The sequence below is a fragment of the Gavialis gangeticus genome, unplaced genomic scaffold, assembly GCF_001723915.1.
Source record: "Gavialis gangeticus isolate Ggan-Ray unplaced genomic scaffold, GavGan_comp1, whole genome shotgun sequence".
NCBI lineage: Eukaryota > Metazoa > Chordata > Crocodylia > Gavialidae > Gavialis > Gavialis gangeticus.
Window position 1 is genome coordinate 74520173 of NW_017729029.1, and position 23827 is coordinate 74543999.

The following is a 23827-nucleotide window of genomic DNA, read 5'->3' on the forward strand; positions in this document are numbered from 1 at the left end:
TCTTTCTGACTGAACTAAAGAGCATCTTAAATTTATTTGTTTGTATGATCACCAAACAACTTCAAGGTAAACAGACTATTCCAACTTTTCTCTGAGCCTAATCTGCATATACAGTGAACTGTTCCAAACAGGGGATTTTACCATACCTTCAACTCTCACGAAATATGAACTTTCATTTATACCCAGAAAAACTTTTACAATCTTTTCTCCAAAGCCTGATGAAGGGTGTTTGTGCCTGAAAGCTTGCAATTAAAGACTTTTTTTTTTGCAAAAGTCTAGTTGGTCTAATAAAAGATATCACCTCTACCACGAGTCCCGATAACTGATAGATCCTGATAACTTGTAGGATTTAGAATTTGCCCCAAAGAGCTCTAAAAGTAAATCATTCTTGATTTCTCATTCAAGTGCCCTCAGCACACTCATGCCTGGGACAGATGAGCAAGTGCTAGACCAATAAAAAAAGAGAGAGAGAAAGAGCCCTAAAGAGCCCTAATAGAATGGCTCCTTACTGACTGAGAAAGAGGGATGACAACCAAGCTAAAGGCCTCTTTAATTGAGACTTTAACCCATCCTTATGACCTTTGGGAAAATGTAGCTGTCTTTTTATTTTTAGCAAAGGAAACAGATTGGAGGAACATCTGAACAAGAAAGCAAAGCTGTCTTGTTTCTTGCGCTCAGAGTAAGAAATACAGACACCCTGAGGGAAAATGTTACTCTCCAAGGTAGGCAAGACACCTCATATCCACATCTAGTGCTAGAGGTCAGAGGCACAGTGTTTAGAGCCTGGCTTCTTAATCTCTAGTTCCACCGTCTGGACAGCCTGGTGAAAATGTGGTGGGGCTACTCGTGGCAGCGTAGCTCCTGTAAAATACCACAATGTTGCACCTCCAAAGTCAGGTGAGTATAGGGTGTCTCAAAACCCTAACCCCCACTGCATTGTGAATACACCTTGGTTGGACAGAGGCTAAAAATCATCACCATGACAGAAATGTGCCCTCACCGAGGCAACAGGGAATCAGCAGCAGTTCTTATCTGTTGCTCTCTGGCAGAAGCTACAATCATCAAGACACAGAACATCTGTTTGGCCTTTGGATTCTGTCTCAATGGTCTAAAAGAGGGGACGGTAGGTCTTGGGCAGCCTCCACAACTCCTTACTCTTGCCTAGGTGTACACATTGAAGGTCTTGGTGTGATGGTTGTAGGACTCTGTATAGGCAAATTCATCAGGCACCTGACTAGACCTCATATGTGCACCACAATCCAGAGCAGTATTTCCCAACCTTTTGGTTCCGATGGTGGCGGCACACTTACTGGGCCTCTCCCATCCTGCGGCACACCAGACAAATGCGGAGCGGCAGTGGAGGGTGTGGGGAGGAGGATGGCGAGTGGCCAGGTGCAGATCTGGGGGAGGGCGGGGGGCAAACATGGCACAGATGCAAAAAAAAAAAATAAAATCACTGGCTGGAGCCATGCCCCACCTCCATCTGCCTGCCCATGGCAGCAGCAGGTGGGGGGCGTGGGTCTAGCCAGCAAAGGGCGTGGCTTTAACCCAAAATTCTGCGGCACACCAGTTGGGAAATGCTGATCCAGAGGATTAATGGTTGCCTATTGGAGCCAAGCAGTAAAACAGAAGGGTTTAGAGCACTGAGCACTTCCTGACCTTCCCTTTCCTGATCTTTTACTACTGACAGATGAAAGGAAGCAAGACTTGTCCTACACGCTCTTACAGCATTGCCTATGGTATATTCAGTAAAAAGGAGAATAAGAATAGGAAGGGGAAGTAAGATTGTGCTGACAGGCATTGCTTATTAAGGTTATATTATGCAAGTTACAACTGGCTGGCACCTTCCAGAATCTGGCATAACCACTCAAGAGACCACATCTAAAAGAAGGAAGTATCCTAATGCATGTTCCCCAGAGATGAGATTAACATATACAAAAGGTAGGATTGAAAGCTCAAACTGCACAACCTAAACTTTGCATTGGCAGTTTCTTTTACAATACAATTCTTTTCCAGAGTTATACATATTTTGAAGGAATAAGCCCCCAATTCCAAACAGACAACAGCCAACAAAAGCAAAAAGGTGCACATCACTACTGGATAGTTTTTATACTTGTATAATTAACACTTTCCAATCAGAAAAATATATGCACCAGAACTAGAAATATACTTCATCTTATATCTCAATATAATATAAATCTTTAATAGAGCAAAAACACCTCTTGAAAGTCCCTAGAGACTGGGCTGCAAACATTTAAATGTAAGAAAGTTCCGCCCCAGCCCACAATTAAAATCAGCTTAAACTGCTTTTATCTATTGATGACACTTTTAAAGACTTATAGTGTATAAGAACACGATATAAAAAATGTGAATATACCAAGGAGGACAGTGAAGTACTGATAATTTAGTGGGGAAAAGTCTGTTAGTTCAGAATTCATGCTACCTTTCTTTTTCTTTTTGTTTGCACATTTCTATTTTTCTAAAATAGGAAAGTTCTTGTACTCACTCCGCTCAAGAGCTAAATTTATTTTGTTTATATCTTATGAAAAAGAAATAATTTTCTATACAGGCTGAACATAGGAAATGCACCCTAACAGTATTTTACAAGCAATTATATATCTACCAGAAGAATTTTTAATTAGCCATATCAGGGAAAATCTTTCACTGACAACTCCTGAAAGCTTTGGTGTTATTTTTCAACCAACCTTTTCTCCACGAAGTTTTGCTTTAATTTGTTGACGTTCATTGAAGTTTTGAAGCCTAATCTGCCTTAATCTTGCCAAATACTCCTAGAAAACAAAGGAAGCAAGTCTCAAATTAGAAGGATACCAGCATATTATGTGTACAAAAAAAATTAATCAAAAAATGAAATAAAGAAAAAATACTGCTAACTTATTATTTATTTCTAAAAGAAATTCTATATTTTTTCTTCAATAGAATTAAAAAATCGAAATTTAGGTTCCTTAATATTAAATTACCATAACATTGGTAGAATTAAGGGAACTAGTAGATATATGTAATACAACGGGGCTAGGGTAACAGAGTTGTAATTTTTTTATGATGGTGTTCATTCTGCTTAACAAGGAAATGTAAATTAATATTTTGAGATAAAACTCTTTTGGTAGGTATTTTGTACAATTATTAAATACCAAAATCTAGGATTGGATCTAATATCCCTGGGGAATCTATGAAGCCCTTTTTTGAGTTTTACATACAAACCATGCAGGAAAACAAGGAAGAGTCAAAGTCAAGTGATGCTATTTGTGTGATGAAGGTGGCAAACATGCGGCAAGCATACCTCTTCCTCCTTGTTTCTGGACTTCCTTCCTCTCGCAGAATTGGACCTGCCTCCATAGATAGCTGCCACGTTTTGCAGTGTGCCCTGTTCACCATTTAATGTATCAAATTTAAGAATGGCTGGGGCTATAACATTTTCTATCTTATCCAATAACAACTGGATTAAAAGTTCCTATACGAAACACGGATGACTTGCAGCTCTTACAAAAACTTCACTGACAAACCTTTTGTTTACAAGAAACATTTTACTGTGATATTTAAAACGGTTGAGTAATTAAAGAGAAAGCTCAAGAACATTCTAATAAAGATTTTTCTCATTCAAACTGAACTTCTTCTTTTGGTCTTCCAGTGAATCTAGTCTTTCATATTTTGGACTGCAAATTCTGGGTGACTGAGTACTTTTTTTTTGATTTAACATATAACTGTAGTTGGTGTTCCAATTAATGCCAATGCATTTTTTAACAAATTTAGAATACGTAATTATTTTAACTCTTATAAACATAAAATATGCGATGCTAATATTTCAGTGAGTACTTGTTAAACTATTAACAAAACTGCTCTAAAATACTTATCACAGTATTGTTGCATTACATTGATGTACACTGCAAAGTGAACGCTAAAGCCATGTTTTGCTGTCCTGCACATCAAAATGTTTTCATACAAAATTAATATTAAAAATAACAAACACTTCTTGGTTGAGTTTACTAAAGCACTGACTCCAATTAAAATGTTTGTTTTCATATTTGCAAACACAATGATAGAAAAAGGATAACAAAATCTGCTTTTTACACTGATTCTACTAGAATTAACAAAGGCTAAATCAAATACATTGTGATACTTTAAATTAGAAAGGAGTCAAAATTGTGTAAAAGGGAGCCAGATGTTTTGAAGAGTAAATGTGACCAATATTATAGTTAAATGGCCTGGCTGGCACAGACATATCTCCAATGAACATACCACTTCAGCTTCAAGTTTGGAGAACTTAACGATCTTGTTTATAAGTTAAATTAATGGATCTTCAACAGATCAAGACCCAGCAGAGTAATACTTTATTCAGACAGTGCCAAAGTTGGACAAGTTGAGAGAAGGTGTTTAAGAACAGTTGAATTTAAATTATAAAAACCCCACCAATTAAAATCATGAAAGTTTATAAAAATATTAAGACTCAACCTCATTCTCCCTCTACCAAAACATACACACTATTAAAAGCTAATGTTTGTCAAAGCTACTTTGATTTCTACAACTTCAAAATGAATATTATAATTCTTATTGGAAAGGGCAGACAATTTATTGTACAGTGTTCCATTTCTCTAAACAAAAATTTAAAATAAAATGGAAGCATCTGTAAAGAAATGGTCTGGAGTGGGACATTAGTAAAAGGAATCAAACATGGCCCCTCTGAATCTAGAAGATTAAGATGAGTAAATAGAAAATTCAGTTAAAAGAAACTTTTTAGTTTAAATAAAATATGGTTTAAATGTGACACTTTTAAAGAAAGAATGTAAATTAAGACAGTGAATAATGTGCATTAAGGCCTACACTTATTGCACACAAGTATTTTAAATAAAAATTAATACTTAACAGTGTATTTTTGCTGAAATTAAAAAGGTCAAATCACAGAACTAGTAGAACTGAGTAAGGAACAACAACTTGCTGAAGAGTTAAAAGCAGCTTTTGACAAAAGCAGCCTCTTCTGCAAGGGCAGAGAATACTTCCTTTATTTCAAGGATGTCAAAGATATAGCCCGTGGGCCATATTTGGCTAGTGGAACATTAGCACTTAGCACCTGGTGCTGCCTGTGGGTCTTGGAGTTGACCCACAGGCAGTATGTGGGGTGCACTGGATGGCCTCTGCTCACCACGTACAGCACCTCCTCCAGCTCACGTCCTGGAGAGACAGAGTGGCTGCTACATGTGACATGGCCCTGGAGTGGCCAGAGCAAGACTGTGCTGCACAGGGCACCCACTCAATGATGTGCTAGACCCAGGATCCAGGGCGCTAGTCTGTGGGTCCAATCCAGTTGAAAACTGAAAAAAAATTAAGAAAGAATGCTACCTTCCCCTAATCTATGAACAAATCTAGATGTAAAAAAGTTGCAATTTACTAGTTCAAAAATCATGAAGGATCTGGTAGCCAGGAACAACTAGTTCTAATTTCCTCATAATAGATAATATTTCATTTGTTTAATAAATCAGCTTTAAGTGATAAAAAAGTTTAGAAGTATTTTTATCTACGTGGCACATTTTAAGGTAGTTTTATTTATTTATTCATTTTGAATACTGCTTTTGTGCATTAATTAAATATTGATTTATATGCAAAATGAACTTTGGCACAAATAATTGGTGAAAAACAGATGAACTATTATTTTTCTAATAAAATACATGTAAAAACTAAGAATCCAGTTACATGTATAGAGCATGAAACTGTTTGACAAGTGTGCATGAATATGATGTATGCCCTGGATCACAAGAAAAGAAATCAAATTTAAATGTAAGGGCTGATTTATCAGTCTTAATGGTTACTGTCAAATCATAATTCTCCTCTGAGAGAGAGAGAGAGAAAAAAAAGTAGCAAAAAACAAGATTAAAAATTGATGACTGAAATCAAGGTTTCCTACTTTCTAATTTAAATCACTTTTACACTGTTAATCTACCTCATGCATAAGTCTTCACTAGTTGAGCTAAATAACCCAGATCTATTACTTCAAGGTAAGTAGTCAACTTGTAAATCTGTAAGGTCCAGCCGTAAGTGCCAAAGAGAACTCCACACTCTAACTGAGTTAGGTACCTACGGACAGAAAGTTAGAGGTCTAAGCTGCAGAGGCTCAACCATTTTGAATTCCCATATATGTCAACTTGCAATGCAATTTTCTCTGGGTAATATTTGACTGTAGGGATTGGGTCTAAAATCTGAGTGGGCAACTATTTTGGCCAGAAGGCCACTTAAGAAGTTTAAGTGAGCTGTCACAGGCCAGGTCTTCAGCCCCCTTCCCACCCCCGCCCCCCAAAAAAAGCCCTCCCTAAGTGGCCCCCACATGAGGCTAGGCAGCTGGAATGGGGCTGTGGCTGAGTGGGGAGCTGCATCTGGAAGTGGGAAGGGCAGGCAGGACCAGAGCTGGGATTGGGATTGCAGGGTGGTAACAGTATGGGGATAGGGCCCGGGGCAGAGCCACAATCTGCAGCAGGGCCAGGAACAGCAGCTGGAAAGTTAGCCACCACTAGGGCTGCCAGGAAACAGAGTCCGGGGCAGTGGTACCACCCAGGCTGCCTGATACAACTGGGTTGGGTAGGGCCAAGGGACCTGCTGTAGGCCAGACAAAATACCTTGGTGGACAGGATCTGGCCTGTGGGCTGTATTTTGCCCTTTCTGGGTCTAAAAGGTGTTAGATACAGGCTCTAGCAGATTTAGGGAGTTATACACATAAATGGTTACAACACTATAATATGTTGGGGATAAGGAGATGACTTGCCATTTAGGAGTATGAATCAGGTGCTCCATTATAACTTTAGTCTATTCACTCTTATCCCAAGGTAAGCAACAACTTAACCATGAATGAAATGGAGATAAACTTTCCACTAAATGAAAGCATGCATGTTAGCAAAGCAATCTCCTATTTCAAGAGATTTTGTTTGAAAGGTGACAACTTACATTTTAAGATATATGCACTGAATAAAGCCTGTCAGGATTCTTAGATGCTTGAATGTGGGGGTGCAGATTTTTCACATATGATTACTGGAAATGAAATTAGCCCTACAGAAGAAGGTGGTCGCTCCACAGTGCTCTATACGTACATACACCTAAGTAATAGGACCCAGTTTCAATACTCTTGTCAACCTGACAGCTATAACCAATTCCAGCATGCCCAAAAGTCAACATTATTCATAGATTCCTAGAGTCAGAAGGGACCTCAGTGGGCCATCTAGTCCGACCTGCTGCCCCGGCAGGCAAGGCAACACCAACCCTGGGGTCATGTGATCCCAGCCAGGTGGCCATTGTTCCTTGTCATTCCAGGGGGTGCCCTGGTGAACAGATTGTAACCTATTTCATGTTGCTCTCCCCTTATGAATTTGTACAGTCCCCTCTCAGCCTTCTCTTGGAGAAGCTGAAGAGGTTAAGGTCCCTTAGCCTTTCCCTGTAGGGTGGGGGTGGACAAAATGCAGCCCGTGGGCCGGATGCAGCCCGCCAGGCCATTCTATCCAGCCCTCGGGGCCCTAAAGGTTTAGAGAATTAATATTTATCTGCCCCTGGCTCCCTGTCATGCAGCCCTCGATGGCTTGCCAAACCTCAGTAAGAGGCCCTCCGCCTGAAACAATTGCCCGCCCCCATTTAGAGGCCTGAAGGGAAGGCCCTACACATCAGGCAAGTGGCTCTTCTTTGAACCCTCTCCAGGTTGTTCGCATCCTGCTTGAACTGCAGTGTCCAGAACTGGACACAGTACTCCAGCTGTGGTCTGATCTGTGCCGCAGAGAGAGGGAGAATCACTTCCCTGGACCTGTTTATGAAGCACCTACAGATACACAACAAGGTGCGATTGGCTCTGCCAACTAATTCATCACATTGGCGACTCACGTTCATCCTGGAGTCAACAGCAACTCCAAGATCTTTTTCTGCCTCAGTGGAGCTGAGAAGGTCGCCCCCCCCCCACCCGTAGGTATGATGGCAGTTCTTCCTCCCTAGATGCAGCACCTTGCACTTGTCCTTATTGAACTGCATCCTGTTGCTCTCTGCCCACTTCCCCAGCCTGTCTAGGTCAGCCTGGATCTAGTTCCTCCTCTCCAGAGTGTTAGCTGTACCCCATAATTTTGTGTCATCCGTGAATTTGGACAGGGCACTTCCCACCCCTTTATCTAGATCACTGATGAAGATGTTGAACAGCACCAGCCCCAGAACTGAGTCCTGAGGGACTCTACTGCCCACATCTTTCCAGGTTGACACCGACTTATCCACTACCACCGAGTGTGACCCTTGAGCCAATTTGCTACCCAATCTACTGTGAAATTATATGTGTATTGTTGTACCATGTACTGTATATTGTTGTAACTGGATCACCTGGTTAAGGGTGTTTTTGTGGTATGGATGAATCTTAAAGAAAACAAGAAAGCAGTTCAACTGAACAATTAAAATCCTATGTATTCTAATGTAATAAAAGCCTAAGTCTATCTGTAACATTTTATTCCCACTCTGATTGGCTGCCAAGACAACCAATCACAATGCTGACAGAAATGAGTGCTCCAAGAGTGTTTCAGGCAGGAAGCAGTTGCAGCAGCAGGGATGGAGCAGGGTGGAGAATGAGGACAGCGCTGCTGGCGTGCCCTCCCCACCTGCAGCCCTGCTCTCTGGAGGCAGCATGGGGTACTGGCCAAGGGGGACAGGAGGGCAAGCTCCTCCTCCCCCCGCCCCACTTCTCGGAAGTGGTGTCGGCACAGGGTGGTGGGTGATGGCACTCTGTCTGCACACCCCCGCCCCATCATTCCCAACAAGCAATTGACTAGTATAAAAATTATTTCATTAAAATGTACTATGGTGAAAGGGCTTCCTAAGAATATTAAACGTATAATTAATAGGATAGCTGGACGGGAAAAAAGGTGTATACTTTCAACTTTCAAAGAAGATTTAAAAACCAAAACAAAATGCAAAACTGGAAAAAAAACCCAAAAACTTTGACAATGAGAGTTAAAACATATGTTTAGAGCATAGCCAGTACAGTTTATCAGTATTTTGTAAAGCATGGAAGTGTAGGATGAGGTACAGTAGTTTGACAAACATCACAACTGCAAGCTAGTAAGCAGTGCATAGGGAGCTCTTATGATTAAATAGGTATGGATCGATGGACATACTTTTCAATTTGGTTCTAAAATTTATAACTTCAGCATCTATTAACATGCAGTCGTTTTATTAGATTATCATAAAAATAAAATACCTTTGTAAAATTTTCATGCTACCAATACAACTGAATCAAAGGAGGTTAAAAATAAAAAATACATTTTTCTCACTGTCATAGTCTATTAATATTAAAATAAGTATAGCTAGTGTATGCTAAAAAAAAAGTTTACAATTGTAAAAGAAATACGAAGACAATTTCCATACCATGTGTCCTTCAGCACGAGCTTTGTTTTGCATAGCTTCCCTCTTTCGTTGCCAGAATTCCTCAACTTGTTTTGCTCTTTCTGCAGCTACCCATCCTTTTTGCCTGAGTAATTGCAACATATAGCAAGTTGAAAGTTTCAAAATGAGACATTCAAAATAAGTGTACTGACACAAGGAACTAGCACACAAAGAAAGGCAACACATAGGACCGTTCAGCCTGGAGAAGACTCAGAGGGGATTTGGTGGCAGCCTATAAGTATATCGGGGCATACATCAGGGCTTGGGGGAGCATCTATTCACCAAGGAAAAGACAGGAAAAGACAAGAAATCATGGGCATAAACTAACTGAAGATCGCTGCAGGCTAGACATAAGGAAAAACTTCTTTATAAGTCAAGTCCGATGGTTTGGAACAAACTTCCCCCAGAGGTGGTATAGTCATCTACCCTGGCAATCTGCAAAAAAGTCAGCTAATACTGGTTTTGCAATTAAACTAATTACTTGAACAACTATCCTTTTCAATCAAGGACAATTAAAACGTTTAATATTTTCCCTTCATATATGGTCATTTTGATTTCTACTGGAGGGACCAGAAGGGGCTTGGACAGTATGAGGCTAGTATGATCCATTGCATCGCCACTTATGGAATTAGGACCACAGATGAGAAGTCATAAGAGTTTCTCCCAACCATGGGATGAGGCAGGCATCACACAATGACCTTAAGTTGAGCTCTATGCTGAAGCAAGAGAGCCAGCACTTCCTGTTCATGCCTGAATAATAAAAGTTTAATCTCTGAATGCTAGTTAAAAAAAAACGACCTCTGTATTATAGTACATGGAGATGCATCTATTAAGGCTGTTTACTGTGATATTTTAATACTTGAAAGATGTGCAGAAACAGCAGCTGCTCTGGAAACAAACACACCAGGCTTATAGACTGACCACTTTCCAACACTGGAGAGAATTTGTGCCTCCTTGTTAGTAGGGGTAGTGCATAGGCCATGTGACCCAAGATAGCTAGGTGAAGTCAGGCTGGCCTCCACCTACATGGGTTCCAAGAGGGAATGGAACTGATCTTGAAGAAAGTAAGCTCTGTGCAATAGAATCCAGAGTGGCCTCTATATCTTCCAGCCTCTAAACTCTGAACCAGTTCATTTTCTGGGGTTTCACCTTTAGATGCAAGACACAAAATGCACATAGGATGGCATGGAGGTTTTGTCCAATGTTTAAAGGAATCAACCTTTAGCAGCCAGTTCTTTGGGATTATGTTCCTTCACTACTGCAAGGGCCTTGGCTCATGGGTCCATCAGGAGGCCAAGAAATAGAATCCTATATTGGTAACGTTCCCGGCCTACCACAAAGTGAAAGTAGAGTATATTCTGTAGTAAGGCAAAATAGTGTGAAAATACAGGTCCACTAGATAGAGAAATATGAACATAATCCCCTATTACTAGCCAGAGAATTTTGTCAGCTATACTACCATGATAAACTTGAACTAACAAACGAAAGAGTTAAAGTTCAATTTGAGGTGTCACCTTCATTTTCTGGTTCTAAAAAGAAAAAGACTGCTGTAAAAAGCTCTTCACCTATATTGCAAAAGAACTTATTTTATAGCCCTTAACAGTAGGAGAGATGGCTTCCTATCATAGGAACATATTGAGAAGGGTCTGTGAAAAGGGACAGGAAAGGGGAGTTGAGAGTAAACACCAGGCTTTAGTGGATCCTACAGAGAGCTATAACTGTGTTTAAAATGTAGGCTTCTGTCAGACAAACAGTTCAAGTGGTCAAAGGGTAAAGAAAGGAAAGAGTTAGAGAGCAAAATGCATCTGTCAGCGTCCCAAAGATTTTGCCCACTTTTCAAGTAGTAAATACCACAAGAGAGAGTGTGTGCAAGCACACGCACATGCTTGATCAAGTTTCATTAAAACTTTCCAAACAAATTTACTTTGGGCCTGAAATATTCTGGTCCAAGAGTTATTTTTAAAGAATGTTGAAAAATACTATTTTTAGTATTTGTATCACTAAATGTAGCAGTACAACAAGAAAGTTTACAACTGATTTCTGAACTTCTTATAGTTATTTTAAGTTAATACAAAAAAGGTCCAAAGTTACAACCAGGTTTCTTATTAAAACCAGAACATTCCCTCTCCAAATGTACTGTTCATCTTGAAGGCAAATACCACTACAGGAAAAAGCTCTTTTGTTTCTAGAAAACTCCTGAACACTTCACGCATTCTTTTGTATTAAGGGAAGATATTAGGGTTTAAGTCCAAAGATGATCCAATTTATAAACATACACATGCCAATAAATCAAGATCTGTAGATCACAATCAACTAAAATGGATCATAAGCAATGTTAGTATTTAGGTTTTCTAGTCTCTAAACTAGAAAAATAAGCTTGATTTTAAAATCATATCAAACATTTTTAAGTGACAGTTTTTAAACACTACAGGGCTTAATTCCTTTTAAAAACTTAATAGTAATATAACCCTGCCCAGCTATTTAAAAACTATAATTAAAATATGTTATATATGTATTTGTTGTGTTTAAAAATATAGACAGGACTAGGAGCAGAATGAGAGTAGGCTGGAAAACTAAATCTACCAAATCTGGTAAGACACACAATGCGACTACCTAGCCTCCCATTTATTGGGTACAGAAGGAAGTTTTTAAAACTATGCTAAAATGGCCCAGGTTACTATGCAGCAAACCACGTGTTCTAGCACAAACAATATAAAGTGTAACGCAAGCCGATTCCAATAAAATATTATACTGGTGTAAATTTTAGAACCAAGGAGCCAGAAAGCACGTTATGACAGTTTGAATTATTTGATCACATGCCATTTTTTCCCCAACACAATAAAGGAAGTCCAGAGGGCTTTCTTCCTCCTCCTCCTACTTCCACAGGGCTTTGGGAGGGGTCAGCAGGTAGGAAAACAATTCTGGATGGTTCTTCCCTAATTTAACTAAAAGAAGCATATAATCCTGTTTACACTGACAAAGAAAGTTAGGTTAGTTAGTTATGTTCACGTACTTTTTCCTTAACAAGTAAGTTACCATTTGCTGGTTTAGATATAACCTGAGGTAGTACCAGCATTTCTGAGAAAAACATTGTTGCAATCTCCTACTCAGCTTGAAGTTAAGAATTTGCTTTTAAAATGCCTGTGATGGACACAAAAAACACCAACCACTTTTGACAAACCCATTTTTGCAGTATTACCTGGGTTTTCCCATCTCTGGTCACTAATATTAGAACTATACTTTCAATCTCAGATTGAACCCAAAAAGCCATCTCCTGAGCAACAAACCTTAGTCAGAACAACTCAAGAAACCATTACAGAATTAGGGTAATAGTGTGTTTTATAGTTATACTTCAACAGTAGTGAATCAAGGAAGCAATTAGAGTAAGGCAAACAGTGAAAAGAAGGAAGAAGGATGGATCTGGGCAACTGGTTCAGAAAACTGAACTATGAAAAAGAAGAGGTTTGTGACTTAATCCAGGCTGTCACTGAATCAGTAGGTTACATTTAGGATCTTTAAAATTCTGTCTGAAATTCAGTTACTAGTAATTGCTTACAAACATTAAACCGAGTCCACAAAACCACATAACCTTTTAAGTAGGCAGATTTGATACTGACTTTATCCATGTAACACTAATAGCAATGGTACGCTCTCCTCAGAGATGACAAAATGCAAAACCATGTTTTCCACCGTTAGTGGGAACTAAGACACCAACTGGTTCCAAAAGGATTATGCAAGGGCCCCACACATGTACACACAGAACAGTCTCAACGGATAAAAAATGGTCTTGAAAAGTGTCAATAGGTATTAAAACTAAAGACACGGGACAAAGATCTAACACGAAGGGACAGATTTATGGATTATCACACTCCAACCTGTTTGCGTTGGCTTGTTTAGACACCTCCTTCAATCTTTTCATTTTTTTTCTAACTGCATCAGTATCAGGTAAATGGTGATGACCTGCAGGCCCCTTAGGAACTCCTGGATGTATTCCAGGTGGAACTTCTCTGCAGATAAATGTGTACAGTAACTTTCATTACTTTCATCTAAAACAAAGCATATGCAATTCTAATGGAAGGCACTCATACCTTTCAACAGGTTCTTGACTTTGTATTTCTGCTCTCCATCTGGTATCTCTCTCCTCAGCAATTTTAAGGTTTTCTTTTTGTTGTTGCATCTGGTCAAATACAGCATGGTAGTGTTCATACGGTCCTCGAGTAGGCACTGGTGTAGGACCAACACCCCCTCCACCACCAAAAAAAGGGGCCTGGGAATTAGAGAAAGAACTCTGAAGTCCTGGTCATCACAAGCCCTGGTAGTGCTATTACCCTTAGTAGATTAAAACTTAAATTTACTTCAGAACTCCCAATTTGTTCTTATACTTACACTCAAAATGCCTTTTTCTTAAAAGCACTGTATTAAGAATTTAAAAATTTTATTTTTGTGGAAAACTAGCATTTTATTTATTAGTCTCTCACATTAGTTTACTTCAGGAGGGATGTGGACAACTTGGAGAGGGTCCAGAGGAGGGCAACTCGGATGATCAGGGGCAGCAGGGCAGGCCCTACGAGGAGAGGCTATGGGACCTGAACCTGTTCAGCCTCCACAAGAGAAGGCTGAGGGGGGATCTAGTGGCCTGTTACAAACTAGTTAGGGGGGACCAGCAGGCATTGGGGGAGTCCCTGTTCCCCCAATCACTACCAGGAGTGACCAGGAATAACGGTCACAAGCTGGCAGAGGGTAGATTCAGACTAGACATCAGGAAGCGCTACTTCACTGTCAGGGCGGCTAGGATCTGAAACCGACTTCCAAGTGAAGTGGTGCTGGCTCCCACCCTGGGGGTCTTTAAGAGGAGGCTAGATGAACACCTTGCTGGGGTCATTTGACCCCAGTACTTTTTCCTGCCATGGCAGTGGGTCAGATTTGATGATCTGCTCAGGTCCATTCCGACCCTACCAACTATGAAACCATGAATTTGTGAGTACAAAGTTTTCCAGGATGATTTGGGTCAATGACCCTTTTGCAAAATACAATATAGACAACAAATTGTGATGGTACCAATGAGTCCCATGTGGTGTCTAATATAAATTATTATAAGGGTACATAGTAGGAAGAGGATATGCATTTAACGAAGCAGAAATAGTATTATGCCTGAGATATTCTCTTAAGAGAAGTTGTAAAATAATTTCTCAGACGTTATATGAAGCATGTTATATATTTAATACTAGTAATTTTGACACCAAGACACTTGTAACCTTATACTCATTTACATTTGAAAAAGTTGGAATGAGTAACAGCTAGGATGAGAGAAGCATCTCAAAGTAGTTTGTAAGTTCTCTAGTGGGGCTCAGGCTTCTTGGAAGACAGCAGAAATCTAGAGTAGCAGCATTAATATGGCAATTTCTTACAAGCATTGTCTTAACTATTATTTGGGATGCAGCCAAGCCCATGTGGTTTCTTCATGTTCTTGTTGAAGGACAGGAATACAAAACCTAGATACCATTTACAGCATCCTCTCTTCCTCCAGAAACTTTATCAATACAACTCACTATACCTATCAGTGAAACCCTATGGCATGAAAGACCTCAAACTAGTAGAAAACACCACCATCCACTTGATTAAGTTGTTATGAACACCAAACCAGTATTTTGATTTTTTAATTGGCTTCTCATTGACTGAAGTCCAATTCAACATTTTTCTGCTAATACTGAACCATCTTTATGAGATTAGCTATCTAGAGATAGACTCCCCCTCTGTGACTATGAATTCCTACAACAGTTGTGTTCCCATGGAGGGAGTTAAGGTCCACAAATGTACAAAAATATCACTGCACAGGGGTTAGACAGAGTTGTAAATTCACTCCTGGAAGATAAAAAAAAACTTTGGACCTTACCATTTTCAGAAATAGATACAAACGCAAACCTTTATCTTCAACTTAAAAACTTTCCTATGAAATATCTTCACACAAATATTTGCTAACAATAAATTAGTCAAGCTACCTCTCGCAGAGACTTGAACAGAAGAAAGAAATTATATCAATCTTAATATTTTAAATATAATAATGGAGTACTTTCACTTGTGGTGATAATATCATAACAAAAAGTTAAGGAGGGGATTTGAATAAAGAGGTTGTTAAATGTATAAGTTAAGCACAGGAAAAGGGATTGAGGTACAAGTAGGAAAAGAAAAATAAGAAGCAGGAAGGATGACATTATTGCCAGAGAAAGGGAATATGCAGAAATCTGATAAATACAGGACAGTGTACACTCAAATTGTCAAAAGGCAGAGGATACAAAAGAAATCTGTTATACAGTCTGGCAGTAGATTTTACTGGGACAGTTCCACAAGTAAACTGGCATCTGTCTTTTCCAGAAAAAGAATGTGCCAAGGAAGATGACCAAAAGGGAGAGAACAGATTGTGCTACATTTCTGATTCAGCTACCAACCTTAACTTCACCACTTCCACCTGAAGTGAGCACATTTCTCCATCCTTGTTCCCTGGCTCTGTTTATTCGTTCCATCTGGAGAAAGGGGAAGACAAGAAAAGAAAAGGAAAAACACATGTTCAAGGATCCACTAGTTTATTTTTCTTATTTATTTTTTTTAAAACTTGATTGTTGAAAAGAAACATTAAGGTACATTTTACCCTTTCCTTCTCTAGTCTTCTCATCTGCTCAGCCTTCAGCAAACTGATCTGTAAATTTTAAGAATGAAACATTTTGAACAGCTGGTATAATCAGACTGCTTTATATTCTGAGGTAATTAAATGAGGTACTGCACAAAGTAACATTTAATAAAGGTATCACTATAAACACAAAAAAAGCTAAAGGTATTCTTGTCTACCTGGTCTCTCTGTCGTTTTTCCTTCTCTAGTAAGTCTAATCTTTTCTTCTTTGCAGCTTCCTGAAAAATAGAACATAATTAGAATTTATTAGTGCATGTTACTTTCAAACTTCTTCCAAGAAAGTTAGTACTCCAGTGGCACAGGCATTAAAATTAGAGAGTGTTCGGAGAAAAGAAATAAGGAGGAAAGGTTTGAAGGTTTTATTTTGGATATAAAAACAATTCTCCATTCTTGTTTTGGTTTTCATGGAGATTGAAAATAAGCAGATGTGCTTCTTTATACCTCAAACATTTTCCTCCTCTCTTCTCCAGGAAGCATTTTCTTCATTGGAGTTGGATAGGCCTAGATAAAGTGAAACTATAAATTAGACAGGACAGGACATAGTACTTTCTAGATCCCAAAAAAGGAAAGCACACGAGGACATGACAGAAAAATAATTTAAACTGTTATAATAATAAAATAATTTAAATTAATTTAAACTGTTACAAACAGTTTAAACAGATTAACAGATTTGTTAACAACCCTGCTTCATACATTTTCCAAGAATATAATTTAAAATGATAAAATTCTAGCAGAGCCAGGATACATCCTTTTGTATTACTTCATTTGGCTCTAAAGAATGAGCTTCAGTAAAAGAAAATTAATTTTAAAAGCACAATGTTTTATTCTCTCCTGTCAGTTTCTTTTCTCTGGGAATATCACAGCACTGATGCTCTACACCAGTGACTTTCAACCTTTTTAGACTTGATGCACCCCTGGAAAAATGCCAGCTCTAAGTTTTCACTCATTTTTTGACTACAGAAAAATAACAGAGCAGTTTTTCTGTTGCAACAAACTCAAATGCCACACCAGGTCAAAAAGCTTTTAATACTATGGATTCTTATTTGAAATCTCTCAGTTTATCTTGTGAATCATGTTTACACATAGTGCTAATATTGCATAGCACCCTGTGGCACCTTTGAACGGATCTCAAGTTACCCCTTGGTGCCAAAAAGCACTACTCTACATATATACACACTGTACAGCTGGTAGCTGTTTGTGTTAATCACTGCAATCCTACCTACAAGCTTTATATTGCAAGTGCTTTCAAACAACAGCAAATTAAAAACAAGTTTTGAAATGTTAGTAATTTCTTAATTGGCATAGTAATAAGAAAAGTGTCCATATTTAAACCACAATGTATAATTTTGAACACCTCTGAATATAATGCAGTTAAGGCAAAAGATTTAAGAGGAAGATCAGGTAAGATGCATCATTCCGAGACTGAAACTAGTAAGTTCTCTCTTCAAGAGCTAGATCTTCTATATGCAGAGAAGGACAACAGAACAAATTGGTATTTTACTGGCCTCTAGCTAAAACTGCAACACAAATAAAATTAATTAAAAAAATTCTGAGGCACACAACATGCCAAGAATCTTCCTGCAAAAGGTACAGCTGCCAGATGTTTGGATATCCAGTGTATTAGTTATTTTTAGACTTGTGCATATTGGGTCAAAGTTAATGTTTTTCAGAATCTCTTTGTTGATGCATAGAATTACACTTTCTTTTCCAAGGAGGTTACAACTGATGAAATACAAAACAGACACTTCCCTTAGCATCTTTCACTGAATGTTTTGAGTTAAGTATTAGAACTGGGGAAGAAATTATTTAAATTCTGTGGCTGTGCACTGTAGAATGCTAGAGTGGAACAGTTGTACTCCAGGATTTCTGCTTTCATTAAAAAAAAAAAAAGTTTCTAGTTGTTGTGGCTATGGTGATAAAATACTTAAGCCAAGTGAATGCCGTGTTCCCAAAAAGGCTTAAAAAAAAATCTCAAAAGTTGGAGAGAGGAAATGCCACATTCACCTCAATATCGAGTTGCCTTTTAAATATAAGGATGGGAGTATTAGCATTATCTTCTGATTATTTAAACATAGATATCAAGCTATGTTTAATTCTGTAATATTAAACCACATTCACAATTTTCCAGGGCAGTGGTGCTCAACCTCCAGCCTGTAAGGCCACATCATCTGGCCCATGGAGTTCCTCACAGGTCCAAAAGGTTGGGGACCTGTGAGGGAGCAGTGAAAACATTAATGGCTGCCTCCCTGCTGCCAGCTGCCAAATTTCCAGATCCTTGGAGAACCCTGAAGACCCAGATCCAGTACTGCTCAAATCCAGATACGGATCCAGCACATAAGGCCAGGCTCATGCACCAAGCCCATGCTGAATCCAGTCCATAGATCAGCCCTGCACCACTCATCCAACCCAGGGGGTCACAAGGTAGAGCACCACTGGTGTAGGGCGATAAAATGCCTATGCTAAAATTACTTTCTTCACTTACTGCCAAGCTTTTATACTATCGTTAAGATGTGTGGAAATACAGGTTTCCCTCAATTTATGCAGTATATGTGTTCCTGAAGAATGCTGCATAAATCAAATTTGCATAAAGCCCATACTGGAGCGGCCCCAGGAGCAGCCGACACCAGCTGCCTGCACCAGGGCTGCAAACAGCCGGCAGTGGCCGCTCCCGGGGCAGCTGCAGCAGGTGCTGGGGTGCATGGGACAGAAAGAGCCCCTGGGGGGTTTGGGGCACAGTGCAGCCCAGCAGCTGCAGGCAGCTGGCCCCAGGAGTGGCTGGCACCGCTGCAGCCAGGGCTGGTGAGAGTGGGGCCATGGCCCTTTGCCCTCCCCACACAGACTTACTTGTTTGGGGCGGGGGGGAGCAGGGTGGCTCTGCCGATCACATAATAGTAAATTTACCTCGCATATGAGTTATGGGTCTAAATACGCTCATTGCATAAGAGCAAATTTGCATATAAAGAGGCCACACACAAAAAAAAAGACCAAGGGAAACCTGTAATATTTGACAAATTTCTGTGCTGGTTGTATTAGGTATTTGAATATTAACATTTAAAATGAAGTAGCCAACTAGATCCGTTTAGAAACAAAATCCAAGGACAACGTACAAAACAGGCTATGGATTATTAGTCCAAGACGCAGAGCACCTATTGCAGAGCTGGGACCTATGCAACAGAACCAGGGGACAGAGCCAGCCTTGTATAGCTGGGGCACAGCCACAGCGTCTAGCCTAGCAGCTGTATGCCAGTCTGGAGGACATCCAGCCTAAAGTAGGAACACCTGTGGGAGGCTAGGAAACCACATGACCAAGAGAGGCAAGGCTTAGGCAGTATATATGCCCAGGGCCAGAGCCAGAGCCGGGGGGTAGTCTGGCTCTGCCGGCTGCCAGGGAAGGAACTGTGTACTGAGAGGACTATGCTGAGTAAATGACTGGGATCTGCACGCCATGAGGCCTGCAAGTTTGCAAAAGAACTCAGCTGTGTTATGCAGCTACAGTACTTAGAATTTCAGATATAGCCTAGGGGTTTACTTTTGCTTGCAGTTTACACTAGAGGACCAGGTTGGGAATAGCAAAGAAGGCTGGAGGTCCCAGGGTGCTTGAGGGGCACGTGATTTCTTGAGCTCTGCTAGGGGCTGGGCTTACAGCACTAACAGGTGGCAAACGTGAAGGAGCTAATGCCTAGATTGAGAAGGCTACTGCCGAGAAGGTCAGAGACAAGGCCAGGGGCTCAGTGACACAAAGTTGGAACCAGGGCCAGGGACTCACAATCCTTGTGGGCAGCCTCCCACCTCTTTTCAAACCAAAAGAGCATCAAAAAAAAAGGGTGAGGAAGGTGAGGAAAAAGGGTGAAGCCCAAAAACTGAAGGGCAGGGATTGCCAGGCCATCAGGGGGTAACATGGCTGTTTCTGGGACCTGAACCTGCTGCAAGTATCTACAGACTTACTTCATTCAGAATTGATGCATTTTACCTTTTTTTAAACTGCTGCAAGATTTAACACTGGTAAATAAACTCACTTTTAAGTAGCATTTTGGTTACTTATGTATAGTACAAACAGTGCATGATATTAATCCCAAGGCTCGTGATTTATGATATAGTTCATTAGACTGGACCCCAGCAGAATCAATAGCATTTCAAACCATGGTTACCCCACAGCTCAGCACTGCTTAGTTTGTGTGCGTGTACTCCTGATGCATCCCACCCCCTTTCTGCAAAAGGATGCCCGTGCTAACTGGGTGTTCTTGTCATGCCTCCTAGGATCCTCCAAAAATTTATATAAAGGTAAGTCATAGGGCAACCTGGTTTGGCTCCACCTCATGGAGGGCAGGGCCACACTAATCATAGGTAACGGGCTGAGAGGGGTCAACAGAGAGATTCTGGGTGAACTGTTTGAGGACCTGTTTCATGATGTTTGCCAAATATTTAAGGTAGGGGTGCACCAATAAAGAATTTCTGGCTGATACCAAGGGCTGATTATTAACCAGCCATATTGGCCAATGCTGATCTGATAGCCAAGATGCAGCTTGTCAGAACCAAATTTGATAACAGTGCTGGTTAACACAGGGTTAAAGTACTCACATGCGCAGACAAGCTATGGAAAATCCCCAGAGGGCTGACAAGCACGTGCCCCCTGTACGACCTCAGGCTTGTCAATCATGGCTCTGCCATGAGGTAACCTGACTTGTTACCATGCGCATGCCCAGTCTTGCTTCAAGCATGACATAATTTGACTAGAAATTTCCACAGAAAAGGTTACCTGATTGGCTACCTGTTTAATATAAAAGGCTTGTAAGTTTCCGCCCACGGCGGAGACCAGACCCAACCTGAGAGTAGAGACTGCTACTGCAGAGACTGCCTCTCAGGAGAGCCTCTTAGGCCTAGAGCCCTGGTTCGCTTCAGAGCTCCGCTGGTCTCCCCGCTACTGTGGACTCGCAGCATACTTCTGCCTTAACTATCACCCATCTTCGTATCAATCACCTGTTGCTGAACATTGTTCTGGCACTGACTACGGCACCAGTTCTCCACGTTCCAGTTCATGTTTCTTCGCCACCATTACCGACCCGGCATCATCCACGTTTCTTCATCGTTCATCATTTCGCATTCTTGTTTCTCGAACCATTGTAACCAAGCCTAAGATTGAACCAGCCTACGCCACCTTACCATCTTGGGGCGTAAGTAAGCAATAAAGACCACCTTGTTTTGAAACCGCACGTGTCCTGAACCGCTCTAACTCCTCACCGCTAATCCTGCCTGATCCGATCCGTACCCGGGCCCACCATGACCTTGGGGCCCCGTCCCCGACACAGCTCAGCAGTTTGGAGAGCAGCTCCCTGCTGGTAAGTCTGTGGAGAAGGGGGATGGGGCAGGGACAAGCCCCCATGGTGAGGGAAGGAGTGGGGCAGAGGCAGGCACTACCCAGCCAGGGCAGTGAATGTGACCCCATGGGCACGGCGGAGCCACAGGCAGCTAGTCCAGGAGGCAGATCCCTGCCACTACACACAGCCCCAAGGGAGGCATGAGGGTCATGTGTGACCCAGGATTTGTGCATGGGGAGAGGGCAGGCTGCCCACTGCAGGCTCAGGGCCAGGGGCTGCACCTGCTTCTTCCCAGCAGGGGAAATGGGGCCTAGGCTGAGGGCAGGTAGTGGTGGCACTGGAAGGGGCAGCTACGAGGTGGGCAACAGCTACCCCAAAATTCGCCACAGCCACCCTTCCCAATGCTACTGCCTGCCCTGAGCACAGCCCTGACCCAGGCCCCCGCCCAGTCAGGGAGAGGCTGGTGCAGCCCCTGACCCCTAGTCCTTGCCCTGCTCACAAATCCAGGGGTGTATGCAGTGGTGGGGAGCCGCACCCATCCACCCCCTACACTCCCCGCCGCTCCTGGGATCGCATTTACCGCCCTGATTGCACAGTGTCTGCCCCTGCCCGTCCCACACACCCTCTCTCCCTCATCATGTGCGCCTTGATCTGCCCCCACATTCCCCCCCGACTTACTGGCAGGAGGCTGCTCTCCAAGCTGCAGGGCTGCAATCCTGGCCAGGTGTGTGCAGCAGCTGTGCGCATGCATGCAGCATTTATCAGTTAATTAGCTACACCAGTCAAAAATGCTGATTGCTGATCATGTTAATTTTCCTTTTATCAGTGCTGATCCAATATGCAACCAATGTATCAGTGCACTTCTAATTTAAGGCTGGCAAAGAAACAGGAATCATTAGAAATGGGAAAGAAGTACAGTTCTGCTGTGGGAGCAAAGAAGAAATTGAAACGCATTCAGTAGATTCACCAAGACCTGAAAGTCAGTGCTGATGGGGACTGTGCTCAATGGGTGCTACCAGCTAACTTATTCAGATGAGTTGCACTAACCTATCCTTGTGGTACAGTAAAACCCCTGTTTTCTGGCATGAGTGAGAAATGGGGGGGGGGGGGGCCAGTAATCTAAAAATGTTCGTTACCTGAGGCACAGGGGTTTCTGGCCGGACAAAGAATGGGGGCAGGGCAGCCGCACACAGAGCAGCAACAGTGCAGGGTGGTGGCAGTGGCTGCTGTATGCAAGCTTCCACTCCTTCCCCTCCTTCCCCCCACCAGTCCGGCCGACTGGAAATTCCAAGTTAATAGAAATGCCGGTTAGTAAAAAGTCAGATAACAGGGCTTTTACTGTACATATGATCTCAGCCTTGAATGACTCAGTGTAGTTAAAAGAGTGAAGGCCATATCTTCATGCCAGTCCTCTTCTCTAACTACACATTTATATTCTATGCTTTCCACAGTATGCTACTAAGATAAATTCCACTAGTGATTCAGACACACAATAAAATTTTAATTCACCAATAATTCACTGGTATGCCTTTCAAAAATGCATACTTTTTTTTAAATAAAGAAAAATTAACTCATAACCTTTCAGCTGTATAAGTGTTTAATGCTACAGTTTTGTTATGTCTCTCATTGGACAGCCACTGGTTGGGGATGATCTAGGCATTGCTACGCCTATGTTCTACCATGGGCATTTCCCATGCTTCTGGGCTTTGCTGGTTGCCCTTGCCTTTCCCTCCCCCTCAAACCTTTTCTGCTGTGTGTCAGTGTTTAAGCCTTCCTCACAGGTATTGGGTGTTGGCTATAGTCAAGTTGGGGACTTTGACTGGGATTTACCAATGCTTCTGATGGAAGCAAAGCCAGAGGTTCCTGTCTAGACAGTCTTGCCCTTCCGCTCAGGGTCAGGCCAATCACCATATTTGGTATCAGAAAGGAATTTTACCCCATGGGTAGATTGGTATGGACTGTGGGGGTTTTTGCCTTCCTCTATCAGGGGATGTGGCTCTCTGCCAAGGACCTCTTGAACCTACGTTGATAATATTTCATAGAAGCAAGACACTGGCTGCTGTGGCAGGTTAGAGTGTTAGGTCTGTGCCGTGGCAGGGCTGACAGTGAGTTTATACAGAGTTTAGATTGTGGTTTTTATCGAAATGATCCTGCCTCGGGCAGGGGGTTGGACTAGATGACCTCTGGAGGTCCCTTCCAGCCCTACTTCTGTATGACTCTTCGCACAAATGTGGTCTCTGAAAAGTACACTGTGCTGTGGAGTGTAAATTGTGCATTCCAGTGGAAGCCAACCTTTTGGGCAAGCATGCCACAAAGTCCCACACCCCCTACGTGTCACTCTAATCCTCTTCTCCTGCCTGATCTCCTACTCTGCTTTCTACTCCTTGTCCCATCTGCAGCTGTGCTCCCTGCAACCCCTCCCTGA

At 41.5% G+C, this 23827-nt stretch overlaps 1 protein-coding gene across 7 annotated transcripts in view; it reads right to left on the reverse strand.

The window, feature by feature from the left end:
• The window catches only part of NEK1 (NIMA related kinase 1), a 94126-nt gene that overhangs the window by 31793 nt on the left and 38506 nt on the right, over nt 1-23827 (reverse strand). For 3 of the 7 annotated variants that reach the window (XM_019521761.1, XM_019521763.1, XM_019521762.1), the window contains exons 12-20: nt 16529-16588; nt 16246-16305; nt 16049-16096; nt 15849-15923; nt 13491-13669; nt 13278-13409; nt 9385-9487; nt 3299-3382; nt 2706-2789 (exon numbers count right to left, since the gene is read on the reverse strand). In XM_019521761.1, the coding sequence (XP_019377306.1) occupies nt 2706-2789; nt 3299-3382; nt 9385-9487; nt 13278-13409; nt 13491-13669; nt 15849-15923; nt 16049-16096; nt 16246-16305; nt 16529-16588 (825 nt within the window). The remainder of the gene's footprint in view (nt 1-2705; nt 2790-3298; nt 3383-9384; nt 9488-13277; nt 13410-13490; nt 13670-15848; nt 15924-16048; nt 16097-16245; nt 16306-16528; nt 16589-23827) is intronic. The other 4 variants (XM_019521765.1, XM_019521766.1, XM_019521767.1 and 1 more) reach the window with 4 other exon arrangements.